We start from the raw sequence: 18,866 nt of genomic DNA on the forward strand, positions 1-18,866 counted from the left end.
GGACTCCCTTCCTTCCTTCCTTCCTTCCTTCCTTCCTTCCTTCCTTCCTTCCTTCCTTCCTTCCTTCCTTCCTTCCTTCCTTCCTTCCTTCCTTCCTTCCTTCCTTCCTTCCTTCCTTCCTTCCTTCCTTCCTTCCTTCCTTCCTTCCTTCCTTCCTTCCTTCCTTCCTTCCTTCCTTCCTTCCTTCCTTCCTTCCTTCCTTCCTTCCTTCCTTCCTTCCTTCCTTCCTTCCTTCCTTCCTTCCTTCCTTTTCTTCCTTTCTTTCCTTTCTATAAAATTTCTTCTAAAATGCACATTTTAAGAAAGTTTATTTTCATTTGTATCACATTCTACATGAAATGTATTTGGTACTTTTCACTCAAAGTCTGAAAGCTCTATATTTATTAATTCCCTGTTTCAACGTAGACGTCCAGGGGCAATGTCAATAGCTATGTGGATACAAATGAACCTTACCCCTGCTTCACATGCACGGACACGTATATGCATCCAGTTCCTGGAACTACATGGCATCACTGCTATTACAGCTCCGTCATGTCAGATGTCTGGGACAAATCTTAACTTCAGCAATGTATCCTGAGTTATATTCTGTGGCTTACCGCCAATGATCTTAAGTTGCTTATACACATGCTTACATACCCATTTGCAGTGTCAAGTTGCATTTTAGTAACATGGGGTATATGGATTCATTTAACTACATCAGACAATATTTGGATTTTTCAAATTACATTATTTTTACATATGACTACAAATTTCCATCTTAAATGCTATTTCTATCAAATATCTGCAAACATAAAGATGGAAAGTCATCATAAGGACAGGCAGACAACTAAACACCTCTGCTACTACATAAGATTATTTTCAAATAAATTCCAGTATTCATCAGGGAATTAAACACTGGTTTCATTTTTTGAGCAGGATATGTTAGAATGAAGCCAGAGCCTTTGGCACCACAGCAAGAGTGCTGCTGTGGAGCTAGAGATGCAGGCAGAAAAGAGTAACTACACAGCATTGTGAAGAAAAAAAAATAATAATAATAAAAAAAAGAGCTTTACAACACAGAATATCCCTTAATCAGCAGGAAAAAGAAAATCATGCCAAAGTTCTCAGAGAGATGCAACAACACAGCATAAAAACACTGAGTTCCCTGGAAGATATTTTGCCTTTGGGGTTACTGGGCAAGAATTTTTTTTCTAGCTGAAGTTTTAAAACTGATTTATGGCAACGATCTTTCAGAAAATATTTAGGAAACAGGTACACTCAGCTATCTAGTACTTTTTTTTTAGAACTAGTGTAACAGTTCTGTAAATGCCCTATTCTGGTAGTACCACAGTGAACGAAAACAAAATGAAAGAATTTTATTGTGTATTTTATCAATATACCTGAGCCTAATTTACAGTCCTTCTGGGACAGTGCCTTTATGTCCTGATGATTATGACAAGAATGGTTTTAATCTTTTTTTAAATGGCTACAGTGAATTCAAAATTGTATATTAATTACAGCAGATGATATGGCTTTATCTGTTCATCTAGATTCTAGAATGTTAAGCAAAATGGGATTACATACTACAAATCGTTCCATCATCAAATTATACCAGTTATGAGATCCATGAGAACTTGATGTCTAAGGTATTTGAAAGTATATTTTTAAAGTGTTCTCCAGATGAGGTAAAAGAACTATTTCTCTTTGGCAAAATGGATTCTTTAAAATGTTATTTTAATGGATGAGACCCTGCATTAAATTGAACATGATAAAGGAGATGCACATTTTCTTAGCTAAATTATGCTTGTCATAGAAGCATCAAGGAAAAATAAAACACACTGCTTTCTATAGATTTATTTAATTCAAAAACTATCAATCAGTATTCTGGTTCAATGTCTGAGTAATACAACCTTTGTCTGATGATGATAAGAAGTGGCAGTTGCAATTACAAAACTTTGCCACAGAATAAATACAATTAAGTTATAGATTACAGTTACAGATACTAATGCATAGCTCATGCATGGAATTCAGATCCTGAAGAAATCTTAGGAGAGAAGATTTAAGCAGCCTTAATGTCAATGACAAAGCACTTAAACTGGGCTCAGGTTTTCAATCAACATTACAGTCAGCCCAGAAAGAAGTATGCTTTAATGGATAAAATAAAGGATTGTGCTCTACAGCTTGCTCTAACTAGTGGCTTATTTCATGACCTTGACAAAACCTAAGTTTTTCCAATTTTACAGAAGTTAATTTTTTTACCTGCTTCCCTGAAATCTATGGGTAGACAGCACGGAAAAACTCCTAAGCAGAATTAAGTAAATAATAAATTCAGTATTTTCCATTTATGTTAAAAATCAAGGTCAGTTTTATAATTAGCTATTATGTATCTTAAATATACTTTTTCAAAATACAAACCACTTTTATTAAAGTAAGTTTTCAATCCAGTAGCATCCACAAGATGATTTCTTCTTAAAATAAAACTTAGTGACAAGTTCATGAGTACTTTATGAAATCTCTAATACTGAGCCAAAGCCATTAGTAAGAAAGAAGGAAGGCTTCTAATTAATAAAGAGCATAATACCTATATTTTAAACTAACAAGATCAGATGAAGTAGAAGAGAAGAGGCTGAATGAAGACAGACAGTCATTGATCAAAAACAGAAAAAATATCCAATGTCAGAAAGCCTATTATTTTATTTCTAGAAGATTGATTAGAAACAGATTTCTGTGCTTCTTTGTTTAAAATGAAGCTAGACACTGGTGAAATGTACCAAAATGGCATAATTGCAAGCTATGTGTATGTCCTCACCCTACCAGAGCATTTGCAACCAGTCATTATTGCTTTGTCAACAGACGTCAGACATGTTCCTCTATTGAGATGTGAATGCTGCTCCTCCTACCTTTTTTTTTGGTGTCAACAAACCTTTTGTTGCTTCAGATTTCTGTTTTGGCATGATCAGCTAAGAATTTTCATTAAATAATAAGTGTTTAGTCAACAACCATATGTGCAACTGGCCAAACTTCCTATTCTTCTCTGTAGGGTCCAGACCTGAACAGACAAGCAAACTTAGAAGTAGAAGCCAAGACTCTAATTAAGCCTGAGAAAGTGAGGCAGGCTTGATTATACCTGGTTGTATCAGACCTGGTAAGAAAGCTTGTGAGCTAGGATTATCCAAGGTAGTTTAGTGACCTTTGATATTGGGTGACAGCAACCATTAATAACTGGGCAACCAGTTGCTGTTTGCTGAGCTCATTTTGCAGATGATGCCTTTAATTTGGTCCTCTTCTGCTGTACTTCTCTCTCCTACTGCTCCTGCCATTTCTTAGCAAATTTTCTGCCCCATAGCTCATGCCTGTCTTAATCCAGCTGAATCCCAAAGGCCTGCTAGGCATTTTGCATGCTGACAGGAAGAGGATTGCCTCCCTCCAAGTTACTTTTAGTTGTCATAATGTGACCACTCGTGTTTGTCCTAAAGAGAGCCCCAAGCCTGGTGAGATAGCACCTCTGACAGTTTTTGCAGTAGCAGCCATCACTGAATACATTTCAAGCAATTAATTTTCATAAAAATGAAAATAAACATGAGTCCACATGTGGTAGCAAGTTTAAAATAATAATAGGTGTCTATGACCATGCTCCTTCTGTCTGAATCTTTCAGGGGAATTCAATTGCTGAGAACAACTTTAGCAGCTTGCCATATTTCTATGTGCTATAGAGCAACCAAATAACCATAGGCAAAAGTCTCTGCTGTCAAGCATGAGGAGCATAGGGCCTGATCAGTGGAGTACAAGGCATTCTTTCTCCTGTGATACATATACATATTAGATAGTTTTAAAGGAAAATGAAAGTGAGGTAAGGACAGAGTGGAAAGCATACTACTGTCTCTTCAAAATGACATGCCCAGAAGTTGACAGAAAAAAAATCTGTTTTACCAATAGCCTCTGTTCCTTCCACAGTTCTCTTAAAAGTGTCTTGCTGCATAAGCTTTCTCAAGGACAGTGCACCACAAGCTCTTTCAGCTAGCAAGACGGCTGAACGCTTTCAGACACCATTATAGGATTTTTCATCCAGGCAGGACTTGGATACCATCAAAGGAACTGAAGGCAAGTGTTTGAAGTGGCTTTCATGACTGCTGACTCATTCCACAGAAACAAGGTTTGGGCCTCACATCTCAATCCTGTCAGTTCAGGCTTTTTTATGAGATGTTCTGTCTCAGACTGCCACTAATCCATATTGATTCGTAGGACAAAAACAAGAAAAGCCATCTTCATTTCACAGAATCACAGAATTTCTAGGTTGGAAGAGACCTCAAGATCATCGAGTCCAACCTCTGACCTAACGCTAGCAGTCCCCACTAAACCATTTCCCTAAGCTCTACATCTAAACGTCTTTTAAAGACCTCCAGGGATGGTGACTCCACCACTTCCCTGGGCAGCCCGTTCCAATGTCTAAAAACCCTTTCAGTGAAGAAGTTCTTCCTAACATCCAACCTAAAACTCCCCTGGCTCAACTTAAGCCCATTCCCCCTCGTCCTGTCACCAGGCACATGGGAGAACAGACCAACCCCCACCTCGCTACAGCCTCCCTTGAGGTACCTATAGAGAGCGATAAGGTCGCCCCTGAGCCTCCTCTTCTCCAGGCTGAACAAGCCCAGCTCCCTCAGCCGCTCCTCGTAGGACTTGTTCTCCAGGCCCCTCACCAGCTTCGTCGCCCTTCTCTGGACCTGCTCAAGCACCTCGATGTCCTTCTTGTAGCGAGGGGCCCAAAACTGAACACAGTACTCGAGGTGCGGCCTCACCAGAGCTGAGTACAGGGGGACGATCACCTCCCTAGCCCTGCTGGTCACACTGTTCCTGATACAAGCCAGGATGCCGTTGGCCTTCTTGGCCACCTGAGCACACTGCTGGCTCATATTCAGCCGACTATCCACCATCACTCCCAGGTCCTTCTCTGCCTGGCAGCTCTCCAACCATTCCTCTCCCAGCCTGTAGCTCTGCTTGGGGTTATTGCGCCCCTTGTTGAACTTCATGCAGTTGACCTCAGCCCATCAGCGCAGCCTATCCAGATCTTCTTCACACACAACTAAAGACTGTCAAAGTTACTTGGGCTTTAACAGTGTACAGTCTTCTGTCTCTTCATTACATTGTTTTATTTCCAAGTTCTTATTACTCAGCCATAAAACTTATCTCTGATTGAAATCTGACACACAAACTATGAGCCTAGAGCTTTTGTTTTTCACATACATACTGGAAAACATGAAAAAATACACCTAATTCCTCCCATTCCCAAGATTCTGTACATGCTATACATGGCATGCCACCTGAGTTTACTGGTGATCTTTCAAGGAATGGGTGCTGAGAACATGATTATCGTGACAAGTAAAAGAGAACACCTTTTCTTCATTTCCATAAATGTGTATTCATGACTTAGGAATGAAACGCTGTTTTGCTATTTGTGAGTTTTTCTCTATGTATGTGCTGCATAAACAATAAACACAGAGAATAATTCTTAAGATTTGAAGTTGATAATAAGTCAGAATTTTAAAGCTAAAATGCAACGAGAGGCTGCCCAGTATAACTGGCATGGCACGGTCGCAAAAGAACACTGTCAATACTGTGGGTCAGTGATCTGCAGACTTAAAGTTATCCACATGGGGCTTTTATAAATTTGTGTTAACAACATCTGCACTATTAGCTCTGTATGATTTAGGCAGGCATTTATATGTGGTAGAGGTTTTATCAAGATATTGATTCGTAAACTAAAAATTCTCTTTGCGGATCGTAACACAATGCTCTTTAAAAGCTCATGAAGCATCACAGAACTCTGTCAAGTCAATAATTCATGTTTTATTAATTCCCTACTTAGATGTTTCTTTGATTGGTTAAATTTAGTGTCTGTAAGCCAGTCACTTATTTACCTGATGGGCTCACAAGAGCTATTTCCATTCTGTTGAATAAACCTGTGCTTAGAGAGGTCCTAATAGGGAGTTTACAAAATGCATGCATAAAAAAAAAAAAAAAAAAGTTATTTAGAAAGAAAATGGGATGGACACAAGCAAAGCAGAATTGAGAAACCTGTACAATTATATGTATATGCTATTAATTAATTAAGGCCTGATATATACAGGATGATCTTATCTCATAATTTGTGTTCTCTGAATGTGGCTAGCTTTGCATATGTAATGGAACCATCTATTTCTTTTGTAGTTCATAATATATGTTAATTATTGATCATCACATCACATGATACAGTTTCAATCACTTCCACATCTTGTCAAAACGACTGTTATAGAGGAAGCAAACTACCTCAGAGCTAAAATCAATGAGCATATAAAAACTGTCACCATGAGCTTCTAGCATATGCTCAGATTTTAGAAGGTGAATGTACACATTCAGTTTGATTCGTTCCTTCTTATACATCCACCACCAGGCATTCAGAGATATACTGAGTACCTGCTTATAAATTGATTATCCCTTTAGTGTACTGAAGGAGGGAATAACTTCCAGCTGGAAAAACAGTGTGATAATGCACTTAGAGATTATTATGCGTGTGCACAAGGCAACTGAAGTGATGTTGCTTATACAACTGATTTTGAGTGTTTGTGAGTGGCTGACTTGGGAGCAATAACATTTTCTCTTCCTTGTTGTTAAAGAATCTTTTACTATCTACATAAAATGCATAAATAATGACAATGTATTTATGCATATTGATGTAATGTGTAGACTAAGAAAGAAAGTACACAGAGATAGGTAAAGTCAAGCCTATTGCATAAGTATTACATAACATCATGGTAGAACAATGTTTAAAAACAGAGTATTTCAAATTTGACTGTCTGCATATCATTCATAGTGTCTCATCTCAAAATTCTTACAATGGAAGTAAATACATATGTGTTCAGCGCAGTAACTTGTGCTTGAAACGAGGCATGTTTTAGAAAGTAACCTTCTGCACTGATCTCAAACAGTGATTAGTTTACCAATTTCCATGGGCAAACTGGTCTGTAGACAAACTACACGGTTACGAATGCAGATATCGTCCTACACGCATTCATGCAGGAATTCATTGATCTTCGGCTTTCAATCACTGCAGTTTCCTAACCCTGTGTCTTATTGAAAGCCCTCTTAGTATCTTCTGTAAGTAGGGATCAAGATACTTCTTATTCTCTGAAATGAGCTCTTTAAGTATCACTCAAAGGTATTTTAAGCACTGAACTCCCAGCAACTCTTAACTTTTGTAGTTTTTAATTTTTAACCTCTGTACAAATTTTCAGCCTCTGTGGAGTCCTAAAGTGCCTTCTGTGGATAATTAAATTTTAACAAAGTAAAAGCAAAAGACATTGCAAGATCAGTAACTTTTGAATTTCCTTATTTCTGGGTTGGAGTTCTAGTTCTTTATATTTTTCTAGCAATAATTTTAATAATATCCCTGTTAAAAAATAAATAAAAAAGAGAGAAGAAAGAGAGAAAAAAGCAAGGAGCACTCCTGATCACTTCCAGTTGTTCCATTTGTACAGCTGTCTATAAATTACCTTGATTAATTAAAGCCAAAGAATTTAAAGCCTTAGCTCATATTAAGTTGCTTTTAGTGCTTACTGTAATCTCCTATAAAGTTCTACTGCACATTCAAAGTCTCTATTCAGACACATTCTGAATGTGCTTATTTGCACAACTTACATCTGTGCTTTTCCCCACAATAATGTAGTGCTGCTGGATGAAAAATACCTTCCTAATACAAACTGCTATGTTTCAGGGTAATTAAAAGCAATTTATAGGGTAATATTGAGATTAATATAGGGTAATATTGAGATTAATTATGATTTACTTTGATTTATTGTACATTTGCTACAAATTGTACATTGTACAACTTGCTGCAGAGTGGTCAATGATTTTGTTAAATCAAAGTTGGTGTAAGCGCAGCTCTTACTATATAAATATATGAAAATCAAAGGAATGCAAATATATTTTCAAGAGAAATATTTATTTTTCTGTCCTATCTTGCATTTGCTACACTTTCAAGACTTCCATCAATTTTAAATGGGAGTTCTGGGTCTGTCAGTTCTGTAAGGTTGGTTCTTCACAGGGAAATGTCACACCTAGAAAGGAACTGAAAAAAAAGAATTCACCTTGGGAACTTTAACTGTGCTGTACAACTTGCCACTGTGTTCAATATATCTCAAAGGTATACCATAATAGCTACTAGTTCTTTACAAAGGTCACTATAAAATCATATCCTGTATTACTACGTATTTCAGAAGTGATCCTTGTCTGCCAGCTGTTCAACTGAACTTTGTTAATGAAGGCGAAGTTTTCTAGGGTTATCACTCTGACCCTTAAACTGTATTATCTAGAAAACCATAAAGCTTAAAAAAAAAAAAAAGATATGAGAAGGTTTATAAAATGCTCTCCTAACAGGTCCTGTTTCCAGCTTCACCTTTTGATCTGAAGTTGGTTTTAAGCTCTTGCCACCATGCCTGCAGATTACAATGGGACGTGGGAAATGGAATCCAATGAAAACTTTGAAGGCTACATGGTTGCTTTAGGTAAAATAAAAAATATTAACTATATAGAGATATAGATAACATGTTTTTGTTATACGTAAAATCTTTCTAAAAATTAATGGAAATTATTTTATTTCTGTATTGTGCCTTGTGGCATAGGGGTTTCTGTCAATCACATTAAAAATGAAGTAATTGAAATGTACTTGCAATTACAGTGATCTAAGTATAAAATATGAGAAAATTTGTAGCCAAAGATTTTACTCTATATTTAGATATTTTATTTTCATGCTTACAGTGGACAGCCCTCATGGGCCCAGTTGTGCCTATGCATTTCTCATTCCCAGCTGTTGTCTCTTTGTTTTCTATCTAATGGTCATTGATATATATCTTCTGTTGAGCATTTGATCTTCCTCTTGTTCTGACTTTTTACAGTACCTGATGCCACTGTAAGAGTTATAATGATAAAAAAAAAAAGTTTTTTCAAGTCAAAGTACATTGTACTTTTCATCCAAAGTCAAGATCAGATTTGTGGCTTCCTTGAGCTTTGTCCAAAAGTTTTTGATTCAAGTTACTAGAGAACTTGTTTGCTCAGATACAAAAACAGCTACTTATGTAGATTATAAAAACAATTCAGTGGTTCAAAATCAGTAATATACTGTGTAGACATCTTCCACAAGCTAAGATAATGCATTTGTTAGGAAGAACAGTCTAATACATCAGGTAATCAGGTAATGCTATCTAAATCCAACAATCCTGAATGTCTACACTAGTGATTGACTTAGGGATAAACACCAGAAAATGCTTGACTGAGATGAAAAAAATGATGCTTTAGCTGAATTTTTACTAGTTTTAGTCCCATCAAAGAGTCCATGTCTTAATTTATTTATCTGTTTAGATGGACAGAGAAGAAATACATGCAAATTCATAAAAATAAACTCTCAGGACTTACCAACAACTACTGAAAGTATTTATTATTTCCTCAAAGCTTCAGCTCATATAAGAAAGAAAGGCAGGTTTCCCTTTTCTGAGTTTTTAGCTTTTACATTTACAGAGAAAAGCCTGATGACTTCAGGAGAGTCTGTAAGTACTATACACAAACACCTTAGAGGTATATTTATATATATATATATATGTGAATATATATACAAATAATAATAGTTAAGATAATATCAGGAATCTCAGGAGAAAGATACACACTAATTGATGTCATATGAGATAGCTGGGATTTGACAGTTACTTGTAAAGATATGCATCTTAACAGCATCCTTAGAACCATTTCAGTCAGAGGATAAATTATCACCTTTTTGTTATTACATAAAATAAAATAAATTATTAAATTAAATAAAATATGTATTTTTTATCCCCTTCTGATCTTGTATTTCCCAATGGAAATTGGAAGAAAAATGGATGGATTCAGCCTACAATGGAGTCTGGAGTACAGACATCTGATACTGAGAAGGCTGTTTAAAAAAAGAAGTAACAGTTCACAAGAATAATAGCACTTGACCTACTCAATAGCCTAAGATAAAGGAGAAAGAATGTGTTAGAATAAGGAATGCAATATAGATTTATTCTTCCTGGGAAATACTTTGATTCATTGCCTACCCTGGGCACACTTTAATGGAGACATACTCACTGAACTTTCTGACATTTTCAAACTACTTTCCCAATAAGAACATCAACAACTGGTTGGGATGAAGGAGTTGTTTGCACTAGTACGTCATGATTTTCTGTGCATACATGCATATATGAGTTATACGTTATAGTAGTGACAAACTGCCACTAAATTAGTGAGGGAAAATTAAAAAATAAAAATAAATTAAAAAAAAAAAATAAAGAAGATGCATATGACTATAGGTTATTTGCAGACTACATTCTTCATTAGCTTGTGATCAGTGAAAGGTAATGAATTGGAAAGGGTGAAAAGATATTATTCTGCTTTGTTTCTCCCAAATTTGCATGTGGTTGATATTTAAGTATTAAAATCCTCAGGTTCAAAGCACTCTGAGGCATTTTTTTAAAATTCATCCATCCTTATAATTAATAAATATGTATTTCTATACTTTAATTAAAGAATAGTTTTGCCCTTTAAGCCAGAAACTTTGGTTTTGTCGTAAACATGTTACAAAGTATTTTAATCTACTATAATAGAACAATATATCATCTTTATCGCTTGTATTGTTCAACATACAGTTATGAAAACCATGCTTTAATAAAACCTCCCAATTTTTCTCCAGGAGCTACAAGACTAATATATTAGTCAGAAATAGCATTTCTTTAGAAGTCTAGACAGTTTTTTTTCCTCGGAGAGACCTAAATTTTATCCTACCTGGTTATAAATCAGACCCAGAGATACTTTTAATCCAACATAGAAGATAAAATATACCCAAGAAGTCTTGAACATAAATACTGAACAAGAACATTATTCCCCATGTTAAAAAATTCTTCTCAAGCCAATGCTCTCACTCAACTCGATTAGTACTTCACAAGTAGTATAATGAATCTACCAAAACAGAAAGGACTCCATTAGTATGTGGCATTGCTGAGCTGACAATGATTAATTCATATGCAAAACTACTAAAGGATGGCTAAAAAGCCACAACCATTTTTCAGTCTCTTGCAGAAACATGTGAGATTATTTCATTTGCATATAGCACCTTATTAGGATTCATTGCCAGCTGTTCAGAAATATTTATTGCAGCTGGCAATGCAGCTGGCAATAGGTGGATTGTCTGGGGCAAACTGTCATGATAGTGCTGTATACTCTCCTTTCGATAACTTTCAATGTATTCAGTTGCAAGCAGTTGTTTACATTATGATGTTAGCCTTCATCATGAACAAAATAAGGATGTCAAGGAGATGAGCACTGCATAAAATGCAGACAGAACATTAAAGACAAATTGCCAAATGCTGTAGTTTGATACTTTTTCAATTTTTTACTTTGAATCATTATTCCTTTAACATCTATCTACAATTTATTTCTGTCTCTGCTGTTTAACTATAATAGATATCAGTTATGTGATCGTTTCTCTTTCATTCATTATTAAACTTCTGCAATTTTTTAATTAATTAATTAACTTCTTGTATACTCCCACAGATTATAGGTTCCACTTAAAAGTAACTTGCCAAAATCACATAGATTATATAGCCATTTTAACATGCTTATTTTCTGAAAAGGAATATTATTCTGAGGACCTCATTTTGGGAGTGGCCAACATTTGTAACCCTGCAGGACACATATCAGTATCTTCATATGCCTAAGAGCTACTTGATTTATACTGCACACTTGGAAGAGGGAAAAGCTCTCAGGCACAGGATGATAATAGCACTCCTGGCATCCCACAGCTTCATGCATGAGTGAGGCCAAAAAAGAAATGTAGGTCTTGTTATTTCACTTCCAAAAAATCTGGAGATTCGGATAATTTAAGAAGCCAGCATGTATTAACTGCTGGTTGTATGTTGTAGCTCTGCTCATTATATTCCCACAGCTACCCACATAATAAGAAAATGCACAATCGGTGGAAGATTTTCAAGTTGAAAGCCTTGCAAACACAAGTTGTTGTTTTTAAAAAATCTTTTTCTCTGTGAAATATTGCAGGTAAAGAGGTTATTTGAGAAATTAATTTATCATTAAATAAAGTGCCATTTTTATGACGTGTAAATGTAAATGATGACTGGTGACTTTTTTATTTTTAGTAACAGATGTTGGAATTTTGTGTGATACTCTCTTTTCTGTTTTTTGACAGATATTGATTTTGCAACTCGTAAGGTTGCAAAACACCTGAAACAAACAAAGGAGATTATTCAAGATGGAGACAACTTTAAAACAAAAACACTCAGTACTCTCAGAAACTACGAACTGAACTACACTGTGGGAGTGGAGTTTGAAGAACATACCAAAGGACTCGATAACCGAGTGGTTAAGGTATAAATGTAGTATCTGATTCATCTTTATACCACAATCCGCACCAGCAGTTCCAAAAAGCAGCTGAATAAATGATAAAATTAATTGCCAGAACTTTACAGACATTAGTGAATTTTTATAAAGCACAAATAATTTGCATTTTGAGACAGTTTTCTTTCCTGCTACAAGCATTTATATTAAATACAAATTAGGATGCATACTCAGATACATGAGGACAATAATTAATAAAATATTTTTCTGATGGGAAATTTTTTCAGCTTTTCTATGATATGCCTTAATTTAGAAAATAACAAAAACAGTTTATTATTACCTATGTATCTTCCTTAAGGAAATTGTAAATTTATCATTTTGGTTTTAGGATACTCTCTGTGTCAATATAGATGTTCAGCTCAGAATGGCTAGGTTCATACGGGACTTGTAGTCTGAGCCTGCTCAGCCTCAGTTGGACAGTTTAACAGTTGGCCATTGTTTAAAATCAGGTGCACTCAGCTATTAAATATAGGTTAGTTTGGAGAAGTGACAAGAAGAAAACGTGAGCCAACGTTACCCTTGGTACAGGTGCAAATGCAGGCCTGCAGGCAGTGACAGGCAAGAAGGCCTCGCAATGCACACTTTGATCTTTCAAGGACTGGAGGAGTAACCCGGCTCAGAGTTCCTGAGGGAAACTGGGGGGGGGGGGGGGAGGGGGCGGGTAGCATATCTTCAGACACCTCTCAGTGAGCTGTGTGGACAAGGAATGTTTGGATCAAGGACCATATTGTGTGTTAGCACATCCCTTATCTGCTACAGCAGAATCAGCTAGTAAATCTTGTGAGGCTTTCAAACCAGTCCATGTCAGGGAAGTCAGTAAGGAGAATAGATATGATTGTCAGTTAAATTCACTTACTGAATTCAGCTCCATGCTTCTGTTTAATTTCTGTTCTCACACCTAAAATACTTAAGCAAGATTTTTGAAGGTAGAAAGGGTGATAGATCTCAAATTTCCATTTACTGTCCCCTTCAGGGTTTTGAAAATCTCCTTGCACCACCTGCCTGTCTTGGCCATCATTCACTGAATTTACCCCTATCAACTCTGCTGACAATTACCACATCTTCCACTCAGCAATGAGCTCTCCTGTTCTTCTCCAGGCTGCCTTCTGCACCATTACCACTATTATCTTCCCAATAAACAAAGTTTCAGACCTTGTTGCCAAACTCTCAACAGCTCAGATCAACACTCACTGCCAACAAGGCCCATCTTGCTTCGGCAATTGCCACAGGAAAGGGCAGCATAAAGAACGCATTCATGTTTGAACTCACACAATCCTTCACTGGAGTGGCACAGATTTAACAGAGTGCATTGCTTATTCACTGTGGATCGCTTTTCATTCTTAAATCAGTTTTGTGCAGTGTAATTCCTATGACTTCTATGACTTCTTCCAAATTATTTCTCAGTCACAGTACTGCAAGCCATCAAATAATAAGACCCATTTTCCAGTATCAAATATCTCTATGTCTATTTTTTTCCTATCACTTTCTCCAGTGAGCACTGGGTGGGACATACTCCTGTGATGGGGTTTGTGCTTTAAACCTTTGCCCCCACATCTCTTTAGATCAGTTGAAGGCATTGCTAAGGATCTAAGGAATCATCGGTTACACCACTCCTTAAATCCTTAAATCTTTGCCACTATTAAAGCCATTTTCTCTCTGTCTGTGCAAAATCAGTTCACTTGCAGACTTACTGATTTCCTCTTCATTACCAATTATTTGGAAGGAAGGAAGCACAGCTTGTACAATTGTTACCCTACCTGGTTTAATCACTTTTGCCTAATATTCTTTTCTGAATAAATTATATTATTTGTTTCTAACAAGAGGAGGAGGAAAGAGGAAACACATCATGCCATTAATCTCTGGACTGCTCTAAAATAATTTTCTGGTCATTTTATTAACAAAACAATGCCTCAAACACACTGAAGTTAGATAAAGGTAATAAAACTGCTAGACAACATTTAAATGTAAAGAGGGCATAGATAATTTAAAGACCATGTAGCTTAAAAATACCGTGAATATGAAAGAAGTTAACTGAAATGGAATGAGTTTTGTCTGGTTATTAATAGAAATCTCCCTCATAAGAGAAATAAATCATCCAGCACTGAACCAGAATATGAATTAGGCTCCCAATACTCTTGGAGATTTTTAATAACTGAACTTCCACTGACTGCAACTGGTCTGATGAGGATTTGCTTACGATACATGGCTAAATGTCTCCCTAATTTACAATGGTTCAAATCTAGAGCAATTTAAAAGAAGTTCCTCTGAATTTACTGTAGCATATCTAAGTAGAGAATTCATCCTGTAAAGAGAACTTTTCATTGCAGATATGATCCTCTTTCTCCTGGACAAGAATCAGTGTGTCCAATACCCTGTTTATTAGTGACAGACTCTGAATCACACAGAACCACTGAATGGTTAAGGATGGAAGGGACTTCCTGGGGTCGTGTAGTCCAACCCATCCACTCCAGCAGGGTCAGCCGGGGCACATAGCTCAGTGCTGGGGCCAGTCAAGATCTGACTGCCTCTACAGATGGAGACTCCAGAAATTCCCTGTGCAACCCCTGCCAATGTTTGACCACCCGCATAGTTAAAAAGCAATCTCTTGTGTTCAGATGGGATTTCATGTCTTTTAATTTGTGTCCATTGTCTCTTGCCCTGTCAGTGGGAACTACTGAGAATAGTCTGGCTCCCCGATCTTCATTCTCTTCAATTAGGTATTTACACACATTAATGAGATTCTGCTCTGAGCCATCTCTTCTCAAGGCTGAACACCCCCAGATCTCTCAGCCTCTCTTCTTACAAAAGATGTTTTTGAGAAAGACTCCCCCATTGGGAAAATAATCCCCCATAAAGGAAATAAGACGCCCTCAAAAAGGAATAATCAAAAGATGAATTAACCTCATAGTGCTCCTAGAATTTTTGGATACCAGAACTTCCAGTGAGTATTTTCCCAATAGTTGGGGTTTGTTCTGATAGATGGCACTAGCATTAACAAGATCCTTCAGGTCAAATAAGCCTTTGTATGGGACAGTATATTTGAGGAAGCTACCGTTGACCTCTTTGAAGGGAGAAATTCAAGTATGACTACTATAACGCAGAGCAAGAAGTAGTTTAAACTTTATTCACTGTAGGTTTAAATCCTTCAACTTCATGTTGCCCACAAAGCTGCAGCTATCTCACGAATCTGTACACTTTGGCAAATCACATTCTCCAGATTCTTGTGGACTAGTCTCCAAATATACCAACCTCCTGTTTTAGTTATTTGTCATCTCTGAGCACTAATACTGTTATGTCTTTCTGACCTCTTATGAGTATGTTCACCAGCTGAGTGGTGCTGTGCCATCCACATGCACGGTTAGAATGGAGGTTAAGTCACACAGTCACTCCTGCATCTGTCACTGTTCCACCTGGAGCTCACATCCAGACCCCTGTCCTTCACCTTCGATGCATCAGTGACTCAACTAAAATTCCTCTGTAAAAGCTTCTTTCTCTCTTTGGGTCATGATATCTCTGTTTAAAGCCCTCTTGTGAAAGTGCAGGAAAGATGATATAAAGTAAATAAATGTATTGTACAAGACTATATTAACATATACTTCCTCTTGTTATTTTATGCAGAGCTAGAAGTGCTAGCACAGCACTATCTGGTATAAGCCCGCAGATCTTCACTCATGAAACCTTATGATCTTTTTATTAGTGACTTTAAACAGCAAGAAAAAAAAACTCACTTTCATTAAAAAAAAAAAAAAAAAGGCTCAGCAATTCACTAGGTGATATGAATTCTACCTTAGTGTACGTGAAAAAATACATGGAAATTCACTACAAAATACTGTAAAAGCTTGACATCAAAACAGTGATGTCATCTTGAAAGCATTCAGAGTTTTGGATGACTGGTTGATTTCTATTTCCTTAGGAGGAAAATGAGGAATGGTAGGAAGAAACTGTAATTGTTTCTTCTCATTGTTTGATTGAATGAACTTATTTTCATGTATTTGTAAGTTTCTTGTTAACATATCTGTACTAATTACTTGATTCATGCAGACACTAGTGACCTGGGACGGTGACAAACTGGTATGTGTTCAGAAAGGCGATAAGAAAAACCGAGGCTGGAAGCACTGGATTGAAGGAGACCAGTTGCATCTGGTAAGGGCTGATATACAGACACATAGTGCATAACAGACTGCAAGAAAGTACATTTCTTCCATTTCAAAGGTTTTGTTACTTATTCTAGTTAGAAAGGTCTTTATTTAGACAGCTCTGATCTCTGAACTCTAAGGAAATCCCCCCTCTGCTACATCTCAGGAATGCTCAATTTCTTTCCAACTGCTCCCAATTAAGACAAAATCCCGCAGTGCCTTTTTTGCTCCAGTCCGTTGCCCTCTGGCTATTAACCCTTCTTGTTACATTGCACCTCTAATGTCTTCTCATTCTCTTTTAATCACTGGTAGAAAAGGAAAAAAAAAAAAAAAAAGGAAAAGAAAAAGAAAAAAAAAAAAACTATAGGAAAAAGATTGCAAGAAAAATGTTACTTTTGTCCTGAAAGAATGAAAGTACTATGCAGGAACTATGCAGTGATCCAGATCAGAAATCACTCTCTGGATACTCAAGAGGATCCTGCAAGCAACCTACATTGCAATTATCTTGTGTTAGGTGTTAGTACAATAAAAAGATAAAACATTCAAACATCAGAGATGGTAAACTGGGGCTCAAAGACAAATACAGTGAGCCCCAGAGAGGCCAGAAGGGCCATGCAGGAAATGAGCACTGGTGCATGGAAAAAAATTCAAAATAACAGAGTATGTAATGAATATGATTCCAGAGTTTCTTGGGAGAACAATCAAGAAATGGGCAATACAATGTTGGATGGTGCAGTAGGTGGATGCAGAAAGATTATGGAAAAGAATGTATTAATTTCTGTCTCATTATATGCATCTAGATATCTACACCTTTACAAGTTTACGCTGCAGGTAGTTGGTATGGCTAGACACATTGCCTGAAGTCTGTATGCTTGAAAGGTCGAGGCAATGAATTATAAAAACCATCTGTCACCTAACTGAAAGTCAACTGTCCAGAGCACTTTTTCAACCCTATTTCAATACATATTCACATATTCAAAAGCTGACCTAACAAAGATGCTACATGCTGGCTCCAGCATTCAGCCTAAGACTGGGGGAAGCAGAGAGACCAAGCAGATTCTCACAGGAGTCTTCAGAAACTCCATGGCAGGTCAGGGCTGGATAAAAGGCCAGCTTCAGTTCACCTCCAAGTCGTATCTGGCACAGTCAGAAGGCTAACCCAGCTGAGTGCATTGCAATGTGCAGGTGTGTGCACTGTGTGCCACACTTCAAGAGATCAGCTGCAGTACCAGGCAAAAATCCTGTATTGATCTAGCCACTGAAATACAGCTGGGCATATCTCTGAAGCAAATGTCCCCATCCTTTTGAAGCATCCTCATTTTTTCTGTTTGTTTAGTTTAAATTTCCCTGTTTCAGTACTTCTCATGAATTATGAAGTAACGTGAAATATAAACTATTACAGTATGTTGTTTTAATAATTGAACATGAAAAAGCCTTGCGTTAAAGAGCAATTTTTATGCATTTTTCAAGTTCTTTTTTGTAGAGCTCAATTCACATGTCAAAATCTGATTACTGCAACATGTGGTGCATGCCTGCTGATTGGTCACATATAATTCACTGTTCTTTCCTTGTGTTCTCTTCTTCATAAGCGTATCTTTGTAATGCAGTGGCACAGTTGTAGTAATTTCTGGGGAGAGCTGCTGGGTATGCAACTTGTACCACTATGTTCTTACCAATTGTTTTAATACTACAGGAATTGACATGTGAAGACCAGGTTTGCCATCAGATATTTAAGAGGAAAAAATAAAACTGACCAGGAAACAACAAAGATCTTCATCACACTATTGTGCTGTTAAGTTTTGTTTAAAAAACATGCAAACAAACCAGATTTGCAATAATTCTTTGACACTGCTGTTTGAATGCATTTTTGTGCACATTTATGGAGAGAAGCACTTTTTACGGAAATAACATCAAATGGTTATAAACATTTTTTTTCTTTTTTGTTTTTGTTTTTCTTTTTCTTTTTTCTTTGTTTATCAGTCTGGAGTTAAATAAAATTGTCTTTCAAACAATGCTTTTCTACAATCCCTGTGATTCTTTCCAGAAGAACATCCTTTGGCAACAAGGCTGAAAATTAACAGTCACAATGTTCTCAACTACGGTATATCTCTCCACCGTGCTGTAACATCACAATATATTTGGATAATTGAGTAAAATTGGGCATTCATTGGACTGCTTTTATTTAATTTAGTCCTGGATCTCTAAGTCCACAGTTTCAGGCAACAGGATGATGCACTGAACAAGACACACAGCCTTCCACATAACGGTTATTATTAATATCAATTTGGCCCAGATCTGTGG

The 18,866-nt window shown here is 36.8% G+C and overlaps 1 protein-coding gene across 1 annotated transcript; it reads left to right on the plus strand.

The window, feature by feature from the left end:
• Positions 1–8,397: 8,397 nt before the first annotated feature.
• On the plus strand, positions 8,398–18,577 carry RBP2 (retinol binding protein 2). Its single transcript, XM_084530046.1, has 4 exons — positions 8,398–8,516; positions 12,221–12,399; positions 16,471–16,572; positions 18,259–18,577. Exons 1-4 carry the CDS (start codon positions 8,444–8,446, stop codon positions 18,310–18,312), a joined length of 408 nt encoding a protein of 135 aa, XP_084386172.1. The 5' UTR covers positions 8,398–8,443; the 3' UTR covers positions 18,313–18,577.
• The last annotated feature ends 289 nt before the right edge of the window (positions 18,578–18,866 follow it).

The sequence above is a fragment of the Aythya ferina genome, assembly GCF_964211825.1.
Source record: "Aythya ferina genome assembly, chromosome: 9".
NCBI lineage: Eukaryota > Metazoa > Chordata > Aves > Anseriformes > Anatidae > Aythya > Aythya ferina.

Bases quoted from the DNA above. Each gene is read 5' to 3' on its own strand.
- RBP2 (XM_084530046.1), top strand. From the start codon at position 8,444: ATGCCTGCAGATTACAATGGGACGTGGGAAATGGAATCCAATGAAAAC. The intron at 12,400-16,470 runs GTATAAATGTAG...TGATTCATGCAG, and splicing joins TCGATAACCGAGTGGTTAAG to ACACTAGTGACCTGGGACGG. The intron at 16,573-18,258 runs GTAAGGGCTGAT...TTAATACTACAG, and splicing joins AAGGAGACCAGTTGCATCTG to GAATTGACATGTGAAGACCA.